The sequence below is a fragment of the Salvelinus namaycush genome, chromosome 13, assembly GCF_016432855.1.
Source record: "Salvelinus namaycush isolate Seneca chromosome 13, SaNama_1.0, whole genome shotgun sequence".
NCBI classification, from domain to species: Eukaryota; Metazoa; Chordata; class Actinopteri; order Salmoniformes; family Salmonidae; genus Salvelinus; species Salvelinus namaycush.
In genome coordinates, this window is record NC_052319.1 from 10,123,214 (window position 1) to 10,143,137 (window position 19,924).

General features: G+C 45.0%; 1 protein-coding gene across 5 annotated transcripts in view; it reads left to right on the top strand.

Moving 5' to 3' along the window:
* Nucleotides 1-19,924, top strand: part of LOC120058222 (myosin light chain kinase, smooth muscle-like) — an 89,865-nt gene that overhangs the window by 56,130 nt on the left and 13,811 nt on the right. For all 5 annotated transcript variants that reach the window (XM_039006721.1, XM_039006716.1, XM_039006719.1 and 2 more), the window contains 6 exons: nt 86-332; nt 4,710-4,790; nt 5,157-5,983; nt 8,069-8,185; nt 8,858-8,926; nt 19,672-19,719. In XM_039006721.1, coding sequence (XP_038862649.1) covers nt 86-332; nt 4,710-4,790; nt 5,157-5,983; nt 8,069-8,185; nt 8,858-8,926; nt 19,672-19,719 — 1,389 coding nt within the window. The remainder of the gene's footprint in view (nt 1-85; nt 333-4,709; nt 4,791-5,156; nt 5,984-8,068; nt 8,186-8,857; nt 8,927-19,671; nt 19,720-19,924) is intronic.

Consider the following 19,924-nt stretch of genomic DNA (forward strand, 5'->3'; position numbering starts at 1 on the left):
CTTCCAAGCAGGATTTGATGGAAGAAAGTTACAGGAAAATCCCAACCCTATTCATGCCATAATGTTGTCTCTGTCTGTGTTCCAGAGCCCCAGGACGGGGTGCAGCCCTGGTTCATCACTAAGCCCAAGTCCACCACTGCCTCCTTGGGGCAGAATGTCCTGCTGTCCTGTGCCATCGCTGGGGACCCCTTCCCCCAGTGGAGCTGGATGAAGCAGGGCCAGGTGGTGACCACTGGGCTGGACTATGAGATTCTGCAGAAAGAGGATGTGGTGTCGCTGCTCATCAGGCGAGTCCGGTCCCACCACGCCGGGGACTACGAGATCAGTCTGAGGTAGGCTTCTGTAGTGCCATTTGAGACGTGCTGGACTCCTTATACAGTAGATGACTCACTTCTGTAGTATCGGGAGAAGGGGCTGTCATTTACAGTATAACATACTATAAGGTAGTGTTTTTTTAAGCTGGGAGGTCGAAGGTTTTGGGAAACTGAATGCGGGAAAATATTTAGTTTCCAAACATATTTTAATAAGCTACATATACTATTGGTATTTTATATTTAGACCTTTGCCTATTCAATCTGGTTAGCTACATAGGCCTACAATGTTGGACCAAATTCTTCTTAAAAAACATCTCTGTGATTCAGAACCAAAAAGTTGCGCGTCTTAACTGTTCATCATGACCAAAGACCAGTCATCTGCATTGGCACGCAAAGGTGGGCACACATATCCAGATTAGTGACCAGAAAGCACTTGTGTAAGTTACTGGCTGTATGTATATATATAGCTGTAACATCACACTGCCTTCAATACCTGTGGCTGAAGATGTAACATTCTGGCTAATTTAGTACGATATTTGTGAGGAAGGCAAAAGCTACAGACAGACCATGCTATTCATCCGATCAAATCAAATTGTATTAGTCACATGCGCCGAATACAACAGGTGTAGACCTTACAGTGAAAAGCTTACTTACGAGCCCCAACCAACAATGCCGTTTTTTTTTTTATGGATAAGAATAACAAGTAATTAAAGAGCAGCAGTAAAATAACAATAGCGAGACTATATACAGTGGGGTACTGGTACAGAGGCAATGTGCGGGGGGCACTGGTTAGTTGAGGTAATATCTACATGTAGGTAGAGTTATTAAAGTGGCTATGCATAGATGATAACCACAGAGAGTAGCAGCAGTGTAAAAGGGGGGGTGGAGGTGGCAAATGCCAATAGTCTGGGTAGCCATTTGATGAGGTGTTCAGGAGTATTATGGCTTGGGGGTAGAAGCTGTTTAGAACCCTCTTGGACCTAGACTTGGCGCTCCGGTTCCGCTTGCCGTTCGGTAGCAGAGAGAACAGTCTATGACTAGGGTGGCTGGTGACTTTGACAGTTTTTAGGGCCTTCCTCTGATACCGCCTGGTATAGAGGTCCTGGATGGCAGGGAGCTTGGCCCCAGTGATGTACTGGGCTGTTCGCACTACCCTCTGTAGTGGTCAGAGGACGAGCAGTTGTCATACCAGGCAGTGATGCAACCAGTCAAGATGCTCTCAATGGTGCAGCTGTAGAACCTTTTGAGGATCTGAGGACCCATGCCAAATCTTTTCAGTCTCCTGAGGGGGAATAGGCTTTGTTGTGCCCTCTTCATGACTGTCTTGGTGTGCTTGGACCATGTTAGTTTGTTGGTGATGTGGACACCAAGGAACTTGAAGCTCTCAACCTGCTCCACTACAGCCCCGTTGATGAGAATGGGGTCGTGCTCTGTCCTCTTTTTCCTGTAGTCCACAATCATCTCCTTTATCTTGATATTGTTGCGGGAGAGGTTGTTGTCCTGGCACCACACGGCCAGGTCTCTGACCTCCCTATAGGCTGTCTCGTTGTTGTCGGTGATGTGTCATCAGGAAACTTAATGATGGCGTTGGAGTCGTGCCTGGCCGTGCAGTCATGAGTGAACAGGGAGTACAGGAGGGGACTGAGCAGGCACCCCTGAGGGGCCCCTGTGTTGAGGATCAGCGTGGCGGATGTGTTGTTACCTACCCGGCCGTCAGGAAGTCCAGGATCCAGTTGCAGAGGGAGGTGTTTAGTCCCAGGGTCCTTAGCTTAGTGATGAGATTTGAGGGCACTATGGTGTTGAACTCTGAGCTGTAGTCAATGAATACCATTCTCACATAGGTGTTCCTTTTGTCCAGGTGTGAAAGGGCAGTGGGGAGTGCAATAGAGATTGCATCATCTGTGAATCTGTTGGGGCAGCATGGAAATTGGAGTGGATATAGGGTTTATGGGATAATGGTGTTGATGTGAGCCATGACCAGCCTTTCAAAGCACTTCATGGCTATAGGCGTGAGTGCTATGGGTCGGTAGTCATTTAGGCAGGTTACCTTAGTGTTCTTGGGCACAGCCACTATGGTGGTCTGCTTAAAACATGTTGGTATCACAGACTCGGAGAGGTTGAAAATGTCAGTGAAAACACTTGCCAGTTGGTCAGTGCATGCTCGCAATACACGTCCTGGTAATCCATTTGGCCTTGTGAATGTTGACCTGTTTAAAGGTCTTACTCACATTGGCTGCGAAGAGTGTGATCACACAGTCTTCCAGAACAGCTGGTGCTCTCATGCATGTTTCAGTGTTATTTGTTATTATGCTCCCGTCACTGGGCAGCTCTCGGCTGTGCTTCCCTTTATAGTCTGTAATGGTTTGCAAGCCCTGCCACATCCGACGAGCGTCAGAGCCGGTGTAGTACGATTCTATCTTAATCCTGTATTGACGGTTCGTCGGAGGGCATAGGGGGATTTCTTATAAGCTTTCGGGTTAGAATCCCGCTCCTTGAAAGCGGCAGCTCTAGCCTTTAGCTCAGTGAGGATGTTGCCTGTAATCCATGGCTTCTGTTTGGGGTATATACGTGTGCGGTCACTGTGGGGACGACGTCATCGATGCACTTATTGATGAAGCCAATGACTGATGTGGTTTACTCCTCAATGCCATCGGAGGAATCCCGGAACATATTCCAGTCTGTGCTAGCAAAACAGTCCTGTAGCTTAGCATCTGCTTCATCTGACCACTTTTTTTATTGATCTAGTCACTGGTGCTTCCTGCTTTAATTTTTGCTTGTAAGCAGGAATCAGGAGGATAGAATTATGGTCAGATTTGCCAAATGGAGGGCGGGGGAGAGATGTGTATGCATCTCTGTGTGTGGAGTAAAAGTGGTCTAGAATTTTTTTTTTCTCTGGTTGCACATGTGACATGCTGGTAAAAATTTGGTAAAACTGATTTGTTTGCCTGCATTAAAGTCCCTGGCCACTAGGAGCGCCGCTTCTGGGTGAGCATTTTCTTCTTTGCTTATGGCCTTATAGAGTTGGTTGAGAGCGGTCTTGGTACCAGCTTCGCTCTGTGGTGGTAAATAGACGGCTACGAATAATATAGATGAGAACTCTCTTGGTAGATGGTGTGGTCTACAGCTTATCATACCTCAGGCGAGCAATACCTAGAGACTTCTTTAATATTAGACATTGTGCACCAGCTGTTATTGACAAATAGACACACACCCCATTTTCTTATGGCGAAATACAGCTCATCAATACTGTCTTAGTGCCAGCCTCTGACTGTGGTGGTATGTAAACAGCTACATAAAATACAGATAAACTCTCTAGGTAGGTGGTGTACAGTTTAACATGAGATACTCACCTCAGGTGAGCAATAGCTCGAGACTTCCTTAGATATTGTGCACCAGCTGTTGTTCACAAAAATACATAGTCCGCCACCCCTTGTCTTACTTGACGCCGCTGTTCTATCCTGCCGGTGCAGCATATAACCAGCCAGCTGTATTTAATAGTGTCGTCATTCAGCCACGTATCCATGAAGCATAAGATATTACAGTTTTGAATGTCCCGTTGATAGGTAATCTATTTTATTGTCCAAAGATTGCACTTTTGCTAGCAGAATGGAAGGAAGTGGTTTTTTTTCAGATCGGCTACGACTTCTCAGAAGGCAGCCCGCCCTCCAGCCAATTATTCTACGCCTCTTCATACAAATCACGGGAATCTGGCCCTGTTCCCAAGAAAGCAGTATATCGCTTGCTTTCGGCCTCAGAATCGTTTAAGGATAAAAAGGATTCTGCCAGTCCGTGGTGAATAATCGCAGTCCTGATATCCAGAAGTTAAATTTCGGTCATAAGAGACGATAGCGGCAACATTTATGTACAAAATAATTTAAAAAACAAACAAAATAACACAATTGGTTGGGGGCACGTAAAACGTCTGCTGCCTTCTCCTGCACCCTCCGCTGCATACAGGTGGGCTGTATGATCACATCTGCTAGCTCTGGACTCCAGAGAAGTGACATGATATCCCTAGTTGATATTGGCTATTAACATGAATGACTTTCAGCTCAAAATGTTAAGTGTAAAATGTAGTTTATTTTATCTTGTGTCTTGAAAATGTGTGCTGGTCAAACAGTTTGAGAACCACTGCTATAAGGTGCTACTACCACATGTCTGCCTCTGCCAAAGTTGAATTTTAAATCAATGTTTTGATTGGTTATTACAATACATGGATTAGTGTGAGGGTTACGAATGTTGAAAAAGTGTTTTTAAGGCAATCCAAGACCGGCATCACTGAGACACATCACTGAGCCTCTTCTTGATTTGGTCTTAAAAGCAAGGGCCAGTAGTTAAAACCTTCCCCCTCCCTAGTTTTCCATTCACCTTCTCATCCTCTCTCTTTTCTTCTAGGAACAAAGTGGGAGAATGCAGTTGTGTTGCCACTCTGTTGGTCAGTGAGGGTGCTGTGGTGTCCAGTGGAGAGCACCAAACGTATGTAGCTAGCTATCCTACTGCTTCACTGTCGAGTCCCCTCAGCCTGGACTATTTTTGCCTTCCCTGCTCCCCACTAACTCCCCCCTCCCCAGACCCTGGTTTTGAATCAGCTTAATCCCTGAATATAACCAAATACATTGTTTACAGTACCTTTTCCAGCTGTGCCATTGTTCAAAGCCAGGGGCTTGGCGGATGGTTGGGGGATGGGGCCCCGTTCAGAGTGCATGCCCTTATAAGGCTACTGAAGTCATCTCTGATGTAACATCAAGTTGAGTTGTGGTCCCCCCCCAATTAACCAGTGGATGTCGGGGCTTTTAAACGACCACTGTTTTTTTCCTCCTCTGTCTCTCTGTGCTACTGCAGGCTTGAGCCTTGTCAGCGTGTGGGAGGAGTGGACGGGACAGTGCGAGGCAGAGGAGCACCGAGCAGCAGCACTAGCAGCAGCTCCATTCAGCAGCAGCAGGAGCCAGTGGAGTCAGAGGAGCCCAGTGCAGCCCGGGGACTCCTGAAGAGGCGCGTGGAGACCAAGGAGCACCGCGAGGACCAGATCCGCCTGCAGGAGGCCGAGCAGCGCGACTTTCGCACGGTGCTGGGCAGGAAAGTCACCACCAAGAGCGTCTCCGAGGAGGACCTGAAGGAGATCACGGCGGAACAGATGGACTTCAGGAGCCAGCTCCAACCCAGAGGGGTCAAGCCGAAGACCCTGTCTGAAGATGAGAGGAAGGTCAACGCCCCCGCGCAGGTGGACTTCAGAGCCGTCCTGGGGAAGAAGGGGGGAGCCGCGAAACCAGGCGCTGCTCCTGCCGTGAAAGGAGAGCCTGCAGATTTTAGATCGGTTCTGGCCAACAAGAAGAAGCAGACAAGCTTGGCGAACAACGGGGAGAGCCCTGCTCCAGCAGCAGCTCTGGCACCGGCAGCAGCAACACCCAAAGCTCCTGCTTCTTCCCCTGACAAGAAAGAGAAGGAGAAGAACGCTGTCAACTGTGTGGATGGTGGGATTATTGATAAGAAGAATAACAACATTGGAAAGGAGCCAGCGTTCAGTCAGAAGCTGAGTGATGTGAGAGTGGTGGACGGGGCTCGACTGCGGCTACAGTGCCAGGTGACCTGTGACCCCCCTGCTACTACTACCTGGACACTAGACGGGAAGGTCATCAAGCCTTCCAAGTTTATCAAGCTGTCCAACGAAGGTAAATGTGTGGCCTACTACTAAACCGACCATGTCTGCCTCCCAAATGGTACCCTATTCCCTTTTTATAGTCCAGAGCCCAAAAGTAGTGCCCTACATAGGGCAGGGGTATTCAACTCTTACCCTACGAGGTCCGGAGCACGATGGTTTTCTGTTCTACCTGATAGTTAATTGCACCTATGTAAATCAGTCCCTGATTAGAGGGGAACAATGAAAAATCACTGTGGAACTAACTGGCTTCAGGGTCCAGAGTTGAGTTTTAGGGACATGGGGACTAGGCTACCATTTGGGACGCATTCCATTTCATTAATGCATTATTCATGTCTGTGGAGGCTTGGCTTCTAATATGAGAAAGTGGTGTGCATATGACAGACAGAAAGACAGTGATATGACTGAGTTTTCCCTCCTTCACCGAAGTATTACAGGCATTTGATATGGGATATGACGGGAACATATCCCTTTACATAGGGAAGTCGATCAAATCAAATTGTATTTGTCACACGCACCGAATACAAGTGTAGACCTTACCGTGAAATGATTACTTACAAGCCCTTAACCAACAATGCAGTTTTTAGAAAAATACAATTTAAGAAAAATATTTACTAAATAAACTAAAGTAAAAAATAAGAGTAGCAATAAAATAATAACTAGGCTATATATATAGGGGGTACCGGTACCGAGTCAATGTGCGGGGGTACAGGTTAGTCAAGGTAATTTGAGGTAATGTGTACGTGTAGGTAGGGGTAAAGTGACTATGCCTAGATAATAAACAGCGAGTAGCAGCAGCGTTAAAAAGGGGGGGGGGGTCAATGCAAATAGTCCCGGTTGCCATTTGATTAGCTGTTCAGGAGTCTTATGGCTTGGGGGTAGAAGCTGTTAAGAAGCCTTTTGGACCTAGACTTGGCGCTCCGGTACCGCTTACCGTGCGGTAGTAGAGAGAACAGTCTATGACTAGGGTGGCTGGATCCTTTGACAATTTTTAGGACCTTCCTCTGACACTGCCTGGTATGTACTGGGCCGTATGCACTACCCGCGCCTTGTGGTCGGAGGCCGAGCAGTTGCCATGCCAGGCGGTGATGCTACCAGTCAGAATGCTCTCGATGGAGCAGCTGTAGAACTTTTTGTCATCGATGTCATCATAGCGCCGATATATTTTGTACTGGTTCCATGTAAAAAGCCCCTCTCATATACAACGTGGTATAAAGTGAGTAATAGAGTAATAATAGCTAATTCCCTTTTTCTGAGCTCTTGGGGGTCCCTCACGCACCTACACACACACATACACACACGTACACACATCATGTTCGTCCCAAATGGCACCCTGTTCCCTAAATAGTGCACTACTTTTGACCAAGGCCCATAGGAAATAGGGTGTCATTTGGGATGCAGCCATCCATCATTTCAGCTCTTATTTCAGGCAGCTTGATGTGCTGATGAGCTGTGGAGATTTCTCACATTGCCTGATACTCTGGCCTTCCTGCTCCACTGTGTATGTCCAGTTACTGTGCAACTGTATGGGGATGAGTTAGTCCATAGTTTGTCCTTGTGGTAGCAGAGGGTAAGAGTTGCTCTGGTCCCATAACAACAACGAGTTGCCTCTCTGTTAGTGAGAGCGCAGACAAATGACGCCCTGGACCAGAGCTAGGGGTAGGGGAAATTTTAATAAGATGATCAACAGGCAGTAGCAAGGTAACATAAAAATGTGGTACACTCCTCAACCCCCAGCTGTTATTTAATGTCAGAGAAACAGCCCCAAATCCCAACTGTCACACAGCCATGTCTAGTAATGATACAATGGAATTATTACTTGGTGACCCTCCAGGTCATGTTTATTCTCACTTTAGTGTCACCGAAGGTCATGCTGAAGAATGCATAGCTTCAGGCTCTGAGAGGGAAGTTTACATTTCTCATTTACTTCATTTACGTCCCGCCATAACACATGAAGTATGTTCTCATGGAGCCATAGGGTAGTAATGGAGGCCTCTCTGGCTATGGTTGTCTGTGTGTGTATTGGTGGCCACTGTGTGTGTCTATTGGGGCCACTGTAGCTAAGGTCCCTTGTGTGTGTATCTTTGTTTTCCCGCAGGAGGCCAGTGCTCTCTGACCATCGACAAGGCTCTGCCCGAGGACCAGGGCCAGTACAAGTGCCGGGCAGAGAACTCTGCCGGTAAAGCTGAGTGTTCCTGCATGGTGCTGGTGGATGGTGAGTTGTTTCAGGCTGACGTGTCCCTCTGACTGCTCCCCACTCCCATGGGTCCCCCTCAGCCTCACGGCCGCCCCGGCCTCAGCCCAGACACTTCCTGCAATTACAGCGGACAAATTAGCCTAGCTGGAGTCCCTGTTCCAGATTCCCACTGCACGTCCTCCTCCCCCAGCCCCCCCAGCACTCATTAACAGGCCTGGATCAAAACAATATCCAGGCACGCACAGTTCAATCCTAGTTTTAGATTCCCAAGCAAGTACAAATTAGTTTAACTTTCTCATACTTCTACTGTTGATGTTAATGCTAAAGTATGAGATACTGAAACATTATTTAGCAAGTATGATTCAGTCCACCTTAAATAGTCCAGAGCAGGGTTGCACAATTCTGGGAGCTTGTAATGCATTCCCTGGTTTCCCTTATTCCCTCCTGATTCCGGGAAGCCTCCAACCAGGATTATGGGAAAGCCAGCGAATTTATTGAAAGTTCCCAGAGAATCATTCCATTTTTAACATGAATGGTCCATTTGTATTAAGTACTTTAAGAGACAATGGTTAGCTGCTGTTACTGACACATTAAGTAGGAATTCAGATAGTTTATCAGATAAGAAAGAAATGGAAATAAGTAGCATATTTTTGGGGCCATGTTTTTTTTTTTTTTTCCCCTCTTCCGTAGATCCTACAGACACAAACTCGACTGCAGCTGACAAGAAGATCAAGAAGCCCTCCACCCCTACCTCAGAGAGTGAGTTTCCAAAATATGTGCTTCCTTATTTCCCAAAAAGGAGCGGTGTGGGATCTCTCTGTCTTTCCCACTGCTGCAGCCTGCCTCCCTCTCTCAGCGGGTTGGGGCTCTTTATAGCATGTGAACGAAAATCAAATATTGTTCTGACCCCAAACTCACTCATTAAATCTGGCCAATCTCTTCTCTCTGTGTAGAGAACGAACATGAACACTGTGATCAGTAAATCTGTATCTCTCTTTTATCCAAAGTGGTGTCCGTACTTTAAGTTAGATTTATGGTAAAGGTGTTGGGGAAGATTATGGAGAAGATGTTATTTTCTTATTGGTGGTCTTAATCTTTTCAAGCTGGAGGAGTAGGTAGGAGTTCTATAGAGTTATGTGCTATACTGCACATTCTTTTCCATATGATTTTAAGGACGTAAGCATTAGCCTGTAAAGAATCCAGCAGTCGACTCCCCCCTTGCCCTGAGTCAAGCACGCAGATCTACCTTTACATAAAAGGCTTTGAATCAGGCACACTCAGGGCTGGGCATGAAGAATGTCCATTTATCCCTCCTGCCTCTAGCCTGGATGGTTCCTTCCAGGGGTCAGAGGCCACTATTACACCCCTCTCCTCTGTGATGTTTGACAGAGCTAATTGAGTGCTGTTTGTCTTTAAGCCCAGGACACTTACTCAAACTTAAAACATGCCCAAGGAGAAAGGGAGAGGGAAAGAGAGGGGAGGGAGAGTGGGACCTTTTGCATGGCTGCCCCGTTCACTCAACCTCCTCTCCCAAACTTCCATGTAAGGCTTTCGTCTGCCTGCTCCTTAGCCCTCTCTTGACTCACATGCTCTGGCCTCTTTTTCCTATACTCGGAGGTTCTGCAGAAAATCTGCCAGCTTCGGGGATATGCTTTTGTCCTGCTGGAATGTGGACTGATCCAAACAAGCTCTAAAACTAAGAGCTGTGTAGTGAGCGTTTTAATAAAACGCATGAGGCAGAGACCGGACATGAGAGCCCCTGATGATTAGTCCACGCTATTCTCTTTTTATAATGATGGATTCCCAAGTAGGAGAGATTCAAAACAAGTAAATATGTGTTTAAAGTTCACAGCATTGGCTAGGGTTGGAGGTAATTCTGTTTAAGAATGATTCACTCACAACAATGTTCCCATGGGGTATTGGAATCATGTCATGTGAAGCTTTAGAGTACATGAACTCTGTGATATTTGGGGTCAGTGCTTATGGTTCTCAAAGAGATTTAGTTATTTTACAATGGTACTAGACAGCAAGCCTTGCTGCAGATATGATAAATGGCGCTGGAGGAAATAGCATCCGTTTTACGGGCTCTTGACCATTTGTGCTATTTTGTGTTTTTTTTCTTCTCTGATCTTAACTGTTTGGCCTATGATTTTAATGCAGGAAAACTGAAATCCGTCCCACCTAATATCTACAAACATGTCACCCGTGCAACTAGAGGGTAAAAAAACTCTAGACCACCTTTACTCCACAGACGCATACCAAGCTCTTCCCCGCCCTCCATTTGGTAAATCTGACCATAATTCTATCCTCCTGATTCCTGCTTACAAGCTAAACTAAAGCAGGAAGTACCAGTGACTCACTCAATACGGAAGTGGTCCAATTAAGCGGATGCTAAGCTACAGGACTGTTTCGCTAGCGCAGACTGGAATATGTTCAAGGATTAATCCGATGGCATTGAGGAATTTACCACATCAGCCACCAGCTTCATTAATAGATGCATCGACGACCATCGTCCCCACAGTGGCCATGCGTACGTACATATCCCAACCGAAAGCCATGATTACAGGCAACATCTGTACTGAGCTAAAGGGTAGAGCTGCCACTTTCAAGGAGCAGAACACTAATCTGGACGCTTATAAGAAATCCCGCTATGCCCTCCAACGAACCATCAAACAGGCAAAGCATCAATACAGGACTAAGCGCGAATCCTACTACACCGGCTCTGACACTCGTCGGATGTGGCAGGACATGCAAACTATCATGGATTATAAAGGAAAACCCAGCTGTGAGCTCCCCAGTGACGGGAGCCTACGAGATGAGCTAAATGCCTTCTGTGCTAGCTTTGAGGCTAGCAACACTGAACCATGCATGAGCGAACCAGCTGCGCCGGTCGTCTGTGTGATCACGCTCTCCGTAGGTGACGTGCGTAAGACCTTTTTAAACAGGTTAACATTCACAAGACCGCAGGGCCAGACAGATTACCAGGATGTGTACTCAGAGCATGCACTGACTAGCTGGCAAGTGTCTTCACTGACATTTTCAATCTCTGCCTGACCCAGTCTGTAATACCTACATGTTTAAAGCAGACCACCATAGTCCCTGTGCCCAAGAATGCCAAAGTAACTTGTGTAAGTGACTATTTCCCCGAAGCGCTCACATCTGTGCCCCTGAAATGCTTTGAAAGGCTGGTCATGGCTCACATAAACACCATCACCCTGGACGCACTCCAATTTGCATACCGCCCCAACAGATCCACAGATGGCACAATCTCTATTCCACTCCACGCTGCCCACCTGGTCAAAAGGACCACCTTTGTGTGAATGCTGTTCATTCACTACAGCTCAACGTTCAACACCATAGGGCTCTCCACAATCTTCAAAAAGTTAAGGACCCTGGGAAAAAACACTTCCCTCTGAAACTAGATCCTGGACTTCCTAACGGGCCGGCCCCAGGTGGTGAGGGTAGGCAACAACACATCCACCAATCTGACCCTCAACACGGGGGCCCCTCAGGGGTGCATGCTTTGTCCCCTCCTGTACTCCCTGTTCACCCACAACTGCATGGCCGTGCACAACACCAATACCGTCATTAAGTTTGCCGACGACATGGCGGTGGTAGGCCTGATGATCACCAATGATGATGAGACAGACTATAGGGAGGAGGTCAGAGATCTGGCAGTGTGGTGACAGGACAACAACCTCTCCCTCAATGTCAGCAGGTCAAAGTAGCTGATCGTGGACTACAGGAAACGGAAGGCCGAGCATGCCCCCATTCACATCAACGGGACTGTAGTGGAGCGAATCAAGAGCTTCAAGTTCCTCTGTGTCCACATCACTAAGGACCTATCATGGTCCAAACACTCCAACACAGTTCCCCTCAGGAGGATAAAAATACTTGTCATGGTCCCTCAGATCCTCAAAAAAATAGCTGCACCATTGAGAACATCTTGACTGGCTGCATCACCGCTTGGTATGGCAACTCCTTGGCATCTGATCGCAAAGCGCTACAGAGGGTAGTGCGTATTGCCCAGTACATCACAAGGGCCGAGGTCCCTGCCATCTAAGACCTCTATACCAGGCGGTGTCAGAAGAAGGCTCTAAATATTGCCAAAGACTCCAACCACCCAAGTCATAGACTGTTCTCTCTGCTACCATACGATAATCGGTACCGGAGCACCAAGTCTGGGACCAAAAGGCTCCTGAACAGCTTCTACCCCGAAGCTATACGTTGGCTTCCCTGACTATTTGCATTGAGCCCCTTTTTATTTGCACTGACTCTCAAGGACCAGCTCAATGCACACTCACTAGACTCTACCCACACACTCACACATCCTACACCGACACTCCAACATATATACACACACACATACACAAAAAACACACAAAACACACACACACATACACACAAAACACACACACATGCATATTGACGGCACACACACTCACACAGACAGACTTTCACACTCTTCACATACGCTGCTGCTACTCTGTTTTTTTTATCTATCCTGATTGGCTAGTCACTTTAACCCCTACCTATATGTTCATATTAACCCAATTACCTCGTACCCCAGCACATTGTCTTTCCTTTTTTTCCTTTTAAATGTTTAGCAAATTGTTCTTACTTTTTTCATTCTGCATTGTTGTGTAAGGGCTCGCAAGTAAGCATTTCATGGTAAAGTCTACACCTGTCGTATTCAGAGCATGTGACAAATACAATTTTATTTGAGTGTATATATATATATAACAGTGAAATCCTGATTCATCACTGGGCCCAGCAAATATAATGACTGTCATTTATTGAATCCTTAAGTGCGTTTGAGTAAGCTATTGATGGTGTCAGCCTTGTTATGGTTTTTCTAAAGCCGTTGCTCTTGCTTGTGTGGTGTATCTAACTCCAGTCACAGAGCGTGGTGAGCCATGGGAATTGCGCCAGTAGTGCAGTGCTATGAAAACAAGCAACTTTTTCATGCCCACTGGAAAACTCAAACATCTGCACGATTATTTACCTTACACTTGGGGGCACAGTCCAGCACTGCAGGGTCCTGCGGATCTCAGAATGCACTGTACTATTTGGTGGCTCAGCATCTCCTCTCCTCTCATCTTTTCTCCTCTCCCCTATACTCCTCCTCTCTCCACACAAACAGAGCATGCTGGCCACAGAGAGAACACAGAGTGGAATGCCAATGTGGTTGCCTGCTCCAACACCTCGTACATCAAACTGCTTTCGTCTGCGCCTCTACTCCTCTCGTCAGCCTGTAACAATGCTTGACAAGTGAGATGTAACGTTCTCCCTCTATTATGAAATAGATAGTGCTCATCGGGGAATTGAATGGTTTTTTGAGCTGCTGTTTCTCTAGATGCTGAGCATTTACAACCTGATTGTGACACAGGCCAGGCCGTGCAATACAATGGCTCCACGTTGTCTGACCGCCTGTGTGAAGGATCCAGATCATGGGTGCACAGCCCCCTGGGGAAGGCTTAAGGCCCGACTTGTTTTGACAGCTTCAACATCTCTCAAAAGACTGGGTAACATGGAGCACTTGCTCTGCTGCTCACTGTTCTTGACTCTATATGGACCAGGAACCATCAAGACTTGATATCCTGGGTGCTGGCATATTAATTAGTAGTAAGGTTACAGATATTGTCTTTGACCCATGCTAAGGATGCTGTAATATAGTTTAAGATATAGTGCCTTTACATTGACACTGATTGTTTATGCAGAACAGTGTTTTTCAAAGGATGGGTCGGGACTCGGGACCCACTGATGGGTAGAGGGCTCCAGGTTAAAGAGTCCCCTAGGTACAGATCTAGGATCAGCTTCCCATCACCCAATCCTAACCATTAGTGGGGGAAATGCTCAACTAATCCCAGATCAGCATCTAGGGTCAAGACTGCGTTGTGAGTGACTAAAAACATAGGTATTAGTGGCATTGATTAATGATTTGTCACAAAGGACAGTTATAATGTAGAACATTTGGAGAGCTTCTGGTGCAGATGATTGTGCGTGACATTGAGCAATGTATCATGGTGCCGGTGTGATCCTTTTCCTACCAGAGTCTATTCTTTCCTCGTAAATGTAATGGCAACATTTAGATTTCCACCTAAATAGACATTCCCAAAAGTAACTTCTATTCGTGTGTAATTACATGACTCTGACATGCCAAAACTTGGTATATTTGGAAATACATCTGGGAGATTGAGGAAATGATCAGAAGATAGATGGTAGTTACATAGTTCAGAATACACAAGATCAAGCTCACACAAAATAACCTTTTTTTTTATTATTTTGAAAGTAATCTTTCATTGACGAGCTATAAGTGAATTATTGATGTCCAGAGTTGGAAACGCATCAGATGGCTTCCACAACATGTGAACAACATCAACAAAAAAATGGGATTTATAGACCTAACAACTAGAAATGGTGTCAGGTGTAGTCACGGGATGTTTCCAAGTGTCCCTAAACCTCTCCAAAGTGGCATATGTCTGTAAATTAGATCATTCCAGTGCTATTACATATTTGCAATCCCCTTTTAAATTTTTTTCAGTATAAAAACACGAGTTCTACCATGTCAACTTCACTCATGTTATGGGATATTATTGTCTTTTCAACCTCTCCAAAGTGTTCGAATGTGGTAATTGCACTGTTTTTGTACACTGAATGTGCCTAAAAGTTATTGTTCACTATAAAAACTACATTTCTACAACACCAACCTCTCTCAAACATTGTGGTGGTGTCGGGAGACATACAGGGGATATCCAATTGTTTTTTTCAACCTCTCCAAAGTGCCTGAACGTTTAGCCTAGGCATATCCAATGTATTGGTCCCACATACAAATGAACTGTTTACAAAAACAATATAAAAGCAACAGATATACATAAAAAAAATATGTATATAAAATGTCTTATCAAACACAGCTTGGTTACACACGTGTCCTTCACTAAAAAAGGTGCACAAATAGAAATAAGCTGAACTATTTCAAATGGCATTCGTGTTGGTTTTACATTCCAGGTGTAGATGATTCGATTTCTCTTTCACCATCGCTTGTGCATGTAGTGACAGTCTTTGAAGCGGTCCCTCTCTGCCAGGAAACAAAAAGCGAACTGGCTTTTCGGACAGAACTGTCATTTCACCCTTTTTTCCCCCCACCATGTGTTTTGTGCAATGCTTTCAGTTCTTCCTTTTGTCTTTTGGCATGTGTGTTGGACCGTGGTGCTCGCCTTCAGTAGGGGGTCTTGTGATGGTTGTGAGGTTGCTTTGGGCCCCTAATTCGGCCATTTCCAACACCAGCTGCTCTCTGAAGGCCAACTGGGAGAGAGGGGTTTGACCTTTTGCTTTGGCCATCTGCTTGTGGAGAATGAAAGCATTTACTGTAGCAATGTCCACAAAGTGGTAAAAAAAAAGTATTATACCACTTCCTGGTCTTGAGGAGGACCTGGTAGTAGCCTATCAGAGCATCAGATATGTCAACACCCCCCCTGCTGGCATTGTAGTCCTTCGCAGAAACAGGAATGGGGGCTTTCGTCCTTTTTCACCCTCCTTGAGACATGGTCGTTATTGAATGACTTATGCTGTGTGGCATGGTTACTTCTCTAGTGTCCTTCCATTTCACAAAAAGCAGCTTGTTAGTCCTGATCCAACGTATGGTCCCCCTCTCCGCTGTCTTTGTCATGTCTTTTACCTTGGTCTTGGGGAAACCGATTCTGTTAGGACGAATGGCACCACAAGCCTCTTTATTTTTCAAGAGGTTTATGAAAAGTGGATGTAGAACCATCAGACGGGTGATTGACATAGCAGTGAAGACCTTGTCCGGCGGGGGCGCTTGCTGGGGAGGGGTGGCTCCCAAACGTCATCATCCAAATCCTCTGCATCCTCCACTCTGTGGTGAATAAAATAAAGGGATATACTGTTGTGAGACACACAGAATTACAGTTGACTAAATTTGCAAAATGGCATTGCTGTAAAGTAAAAACTCCAAGCCTAAACTTAATCTGTGCAGTGACTCACATAGGTGTGAAACACACACACAATGCAAACAGTAACACATTGGAGACAAAGGCAGAGATGAGAACCACAAATAAAATTGACTATATAAAGTCATCAAAACAATTTAAGTATGGATCTAAAAGTGGATCCAATCCTTCTAGAAAGCAATCTCTGTTGGGGGAGTAGAAATCCTCGTTGTCCAAATCGCGCCCCTGATCCGAGTCCAACCAGTATGTTATACAAAGCTTCTGTCTGTATACTTATTCATAGCTGCTGCCTTTCTAGCTTCCTGCTCGATCTTCTTAGTTTGTACCTTTTTTACCCCCTTGAGAAGCCATCTTTTATGCTTAAGCGATGAAATTCAACCGATGAAATCGGTTTACAATGTAATGTAATTGACAGTACGTTTGTTTATCCAATGTGTAACTCTGTGTTTGTGTCACACTGCTTTGCTTTATCTTGGCCAGGTCGCAGTTGTAAATGAGAACTAGTTCTCAACTGGCCTACCTGGTTAAATAAAGGTGAAATATGTTTTTTTAAATGTAGCGTGCTCGGTGAGTCTCTGAGCCAGGTAGCAATAGTTAGAATTACGCATAAAAGGTTCTAGGCCTTGCTTTGTCCCACCCAGGTCAGCTGCATATCACTGGAAAGCTTATCACATTGGCTACAAGACTGTCAAGCTGCCATAGTAGCCAATCCCCTGTGTAATGGATGCCTACAGTGCGTAAGCAGGCAACATCATATTTTTGATGCGCAAAGATCTAGTCACTCGGTGGACATTCGATGTTGCCATTAAATCACACATAACATTGGCATTAGGCTAGATTTGGTCCTACCAACCTAAGGATGAATTTCATATCCCCCATTTAGCTATAGCTCAAACAAGGACCAAATCGAAGCTTACATTGTAAGATGTTTGCTGTTTGGTGAAAACGTTGTGTAAAATAAAAAAGTTGACTCTCAGGGCTGGTGATCAATAACGGTAGGTCACAGGCAGACGGACAATACATTCTCATTATCTGTGGAGTCCCGAATTTCGGTGTGTATCAATGTATTCCGTGTTTATTTTGTTTAGGCTTCATAACGCTAACATGCTGACCAGACCGGACACGTCGCGTGCGCGAGCGTCGCAAAATAAATTTAGAAATCCATGTTATTCAATTATTGCACCCACACTGCTTGCGCGCGCCAATGAGCGTCTGCGACACCAACGGCTAAAATAGATCATTCCAATTTCTGACGCAGATCGAGCTGCAAGTCCTGCCTCTCCCATCTCCTCATTGGTTTATAGAAGCAGGTACCCACGTGCCATTTCCTCATTGGTTATACCCTCGTGGGTGATAGAAAGACGAACTGTTTTGCTGGTAGTCTGGTAATACAATGAAAGTTTAGACGCGATCACCATATAATTTAAACATGAAATAGCCTGGAAGGAGGAGAGATGACTAGAAACGATTCGGTTGGCCGTTTTATGTGTGGATTAATTGTCGGAGTAGAGATCCTTGTGCATTTCAGGTAAAATAACAACTCAATGTTTATATCCCAGGACAAATTAGCTAGCAACAGCAAGCTAGCTAAATAGGACAAATTAACGTTATCTAGCAAGTGCAAGCTAACTAGATAAATTACCATACATGTTTAATGCTTTTCGACCTGTCCCCAAATTAATGTCATTGGTTCAGAGTTTGTTTTGATATTTTAACCTGCGTGTCGTGATCGCGTTTGGTGTGGGGGGGCAAAATGCACGATAGCGCTCGGTGGCACACGCGCGCAGCGGGTTTGGGCAAGGTGTAACCGGAATGTATATAGCAGCCATCTTGAAATGAGGTCATCGGCTCGACCTAGGGGCTACCGTTCTCATACCAGACTGAATTGAATAATAACATCTAATAAGATCCCCAAATATGGGGACTTTACATTTAAGAGGTTAAACAGCCGTTCCCTTTCTCTAGTGCTCCATGATTTGTTGCACGTTTCAATGTTCAGTCCTCCACTAGGTCTCTTGTCACATGGCTGTCTGTTTTTCAAGGATACACCAAAGAGCTGTTTTGGACTTGAACCGTAGATGGATGGCTAAACTAACTAGCTGATACACTGCCTCGAAGCTCAACTGCATAGTTACAACATATAAACAATGATTCGTTTTCTTGATCCGAGTGCTCGAAGGCTGGGCGCAGTAGTTTAGTTAAATCCAATCTGAACTGAGGCATGTGAACAGGACAACAGGACCAATTACCTAATTGTTATGGAAACTTAACAAACACACGCTTAAAAGGATAAAACCTTTTCTGCACTAAAACTTTGCAAAGCCAATCGGTGTGCTCATAACCATTTTAGTCTGTTGTTGTTAAAGCCTGGTCTGTTTTGTTGGTCTTCTCTATTTGACGTGAGCTAAAATATATTGTTTTGTATCGCAATGGTAGATGCTTTGTTTGTGCAATTACAACTTTTATCAACTTCAAATCGTTTTGGTACGATGAGCAAAAAAAGTTTTCTATTGTAAAAATGACGTTTTTCTTTCCAGAGAGGAGGACCTGTCATGCAGAAAAAAAGTATGACAGAGCTTGGAGCTTAAACTGTTATTGGTTAATATTGATATTGTTGCTCCTCACTCTCTGCATTAGTTAGTTTTACTGGCACATTGTTTCTTGACAGCAATCAAATGTCAAATAAATAATGCCAAAAGCTATTTCCTGGATACTTTGACTATTTTTAGTATTACCAAAAAAGGCAAATACCAAAGGACATGAGCACAGAGGCAGCCCTTCGTTCTCCCAAGACATCCACAAGAGAAGAGCTCCCTCCCCCAATTTCACTTATCAGACACAGTTTAGTCTCCTTTCCCGTATACTGTCCTGGGAATAACTAGTGGTAACATTTAAATGAAGCACATCATGCATTATAATACACTTGTAATGTGTTATGATGACACTGACTATTATAATGAGCGTCCATAATATCTCATAAGCGGTTATAAAACTCAATGTTTTATAGATCATTTGTTATAATGACGTGTAAGACTAAAGGCAAATGAATTAACCAATTAAACAATGATTCTGAATCTACAAATGTGATATATTTCCCACAGTATGTGCTCCATTAGAGGCTTGCTCACAAGCTGGACTGTTTCTAGCTTGTGATCTCTGCTTTAATCGATCAGTCTGACTGTCAAAAGTAACAACTCTTAACAGGGATCCAGAGAAATCGCTGCAGGCACAATTTGAGAAAGGATGTTAGGAAAAAGAACGGCAATGTACAGTATGCTCTTTCTAATGCTTACTGCTGCTGTAGCTCACAATAATGGAATAATTAAGTGCAATGACCGTTCACTTATGTGAATCCTACACACTCACTACATTTAGATTCCGTCTGGTTTCAGATCAATGTTTTATCATGTAAATTTCACACATGAAGAGTCACACATGGGATTCATTTGTAACAAATCTTAAAATTTGTTCCATTATCAAATGCATTGACACAACTGCCTTCCTAATTGTAATCGTTGATCTTCTCTTTTCCAGGTGAGGCAAGGATAAAGAAACCGAATGCAAAGATGCCTCCCAAACAGGGTAAGAAAGACTTCTCTGCCATGCAAAAATGTAACTTAGGGGCGTCTCAGTGTATGAGTGCTGGTCCAGGATCAGCTCCCCCCCTGTCCATGTTATTCACTGTGATCGAAAATTCTTATCTGATCCTTAATCGTCACTCCTACTCGGGGAGTCGCTTGATCAATAGGGCCCTGTACTAACTCTCTCTGGGCTACTGAAGAGCCCA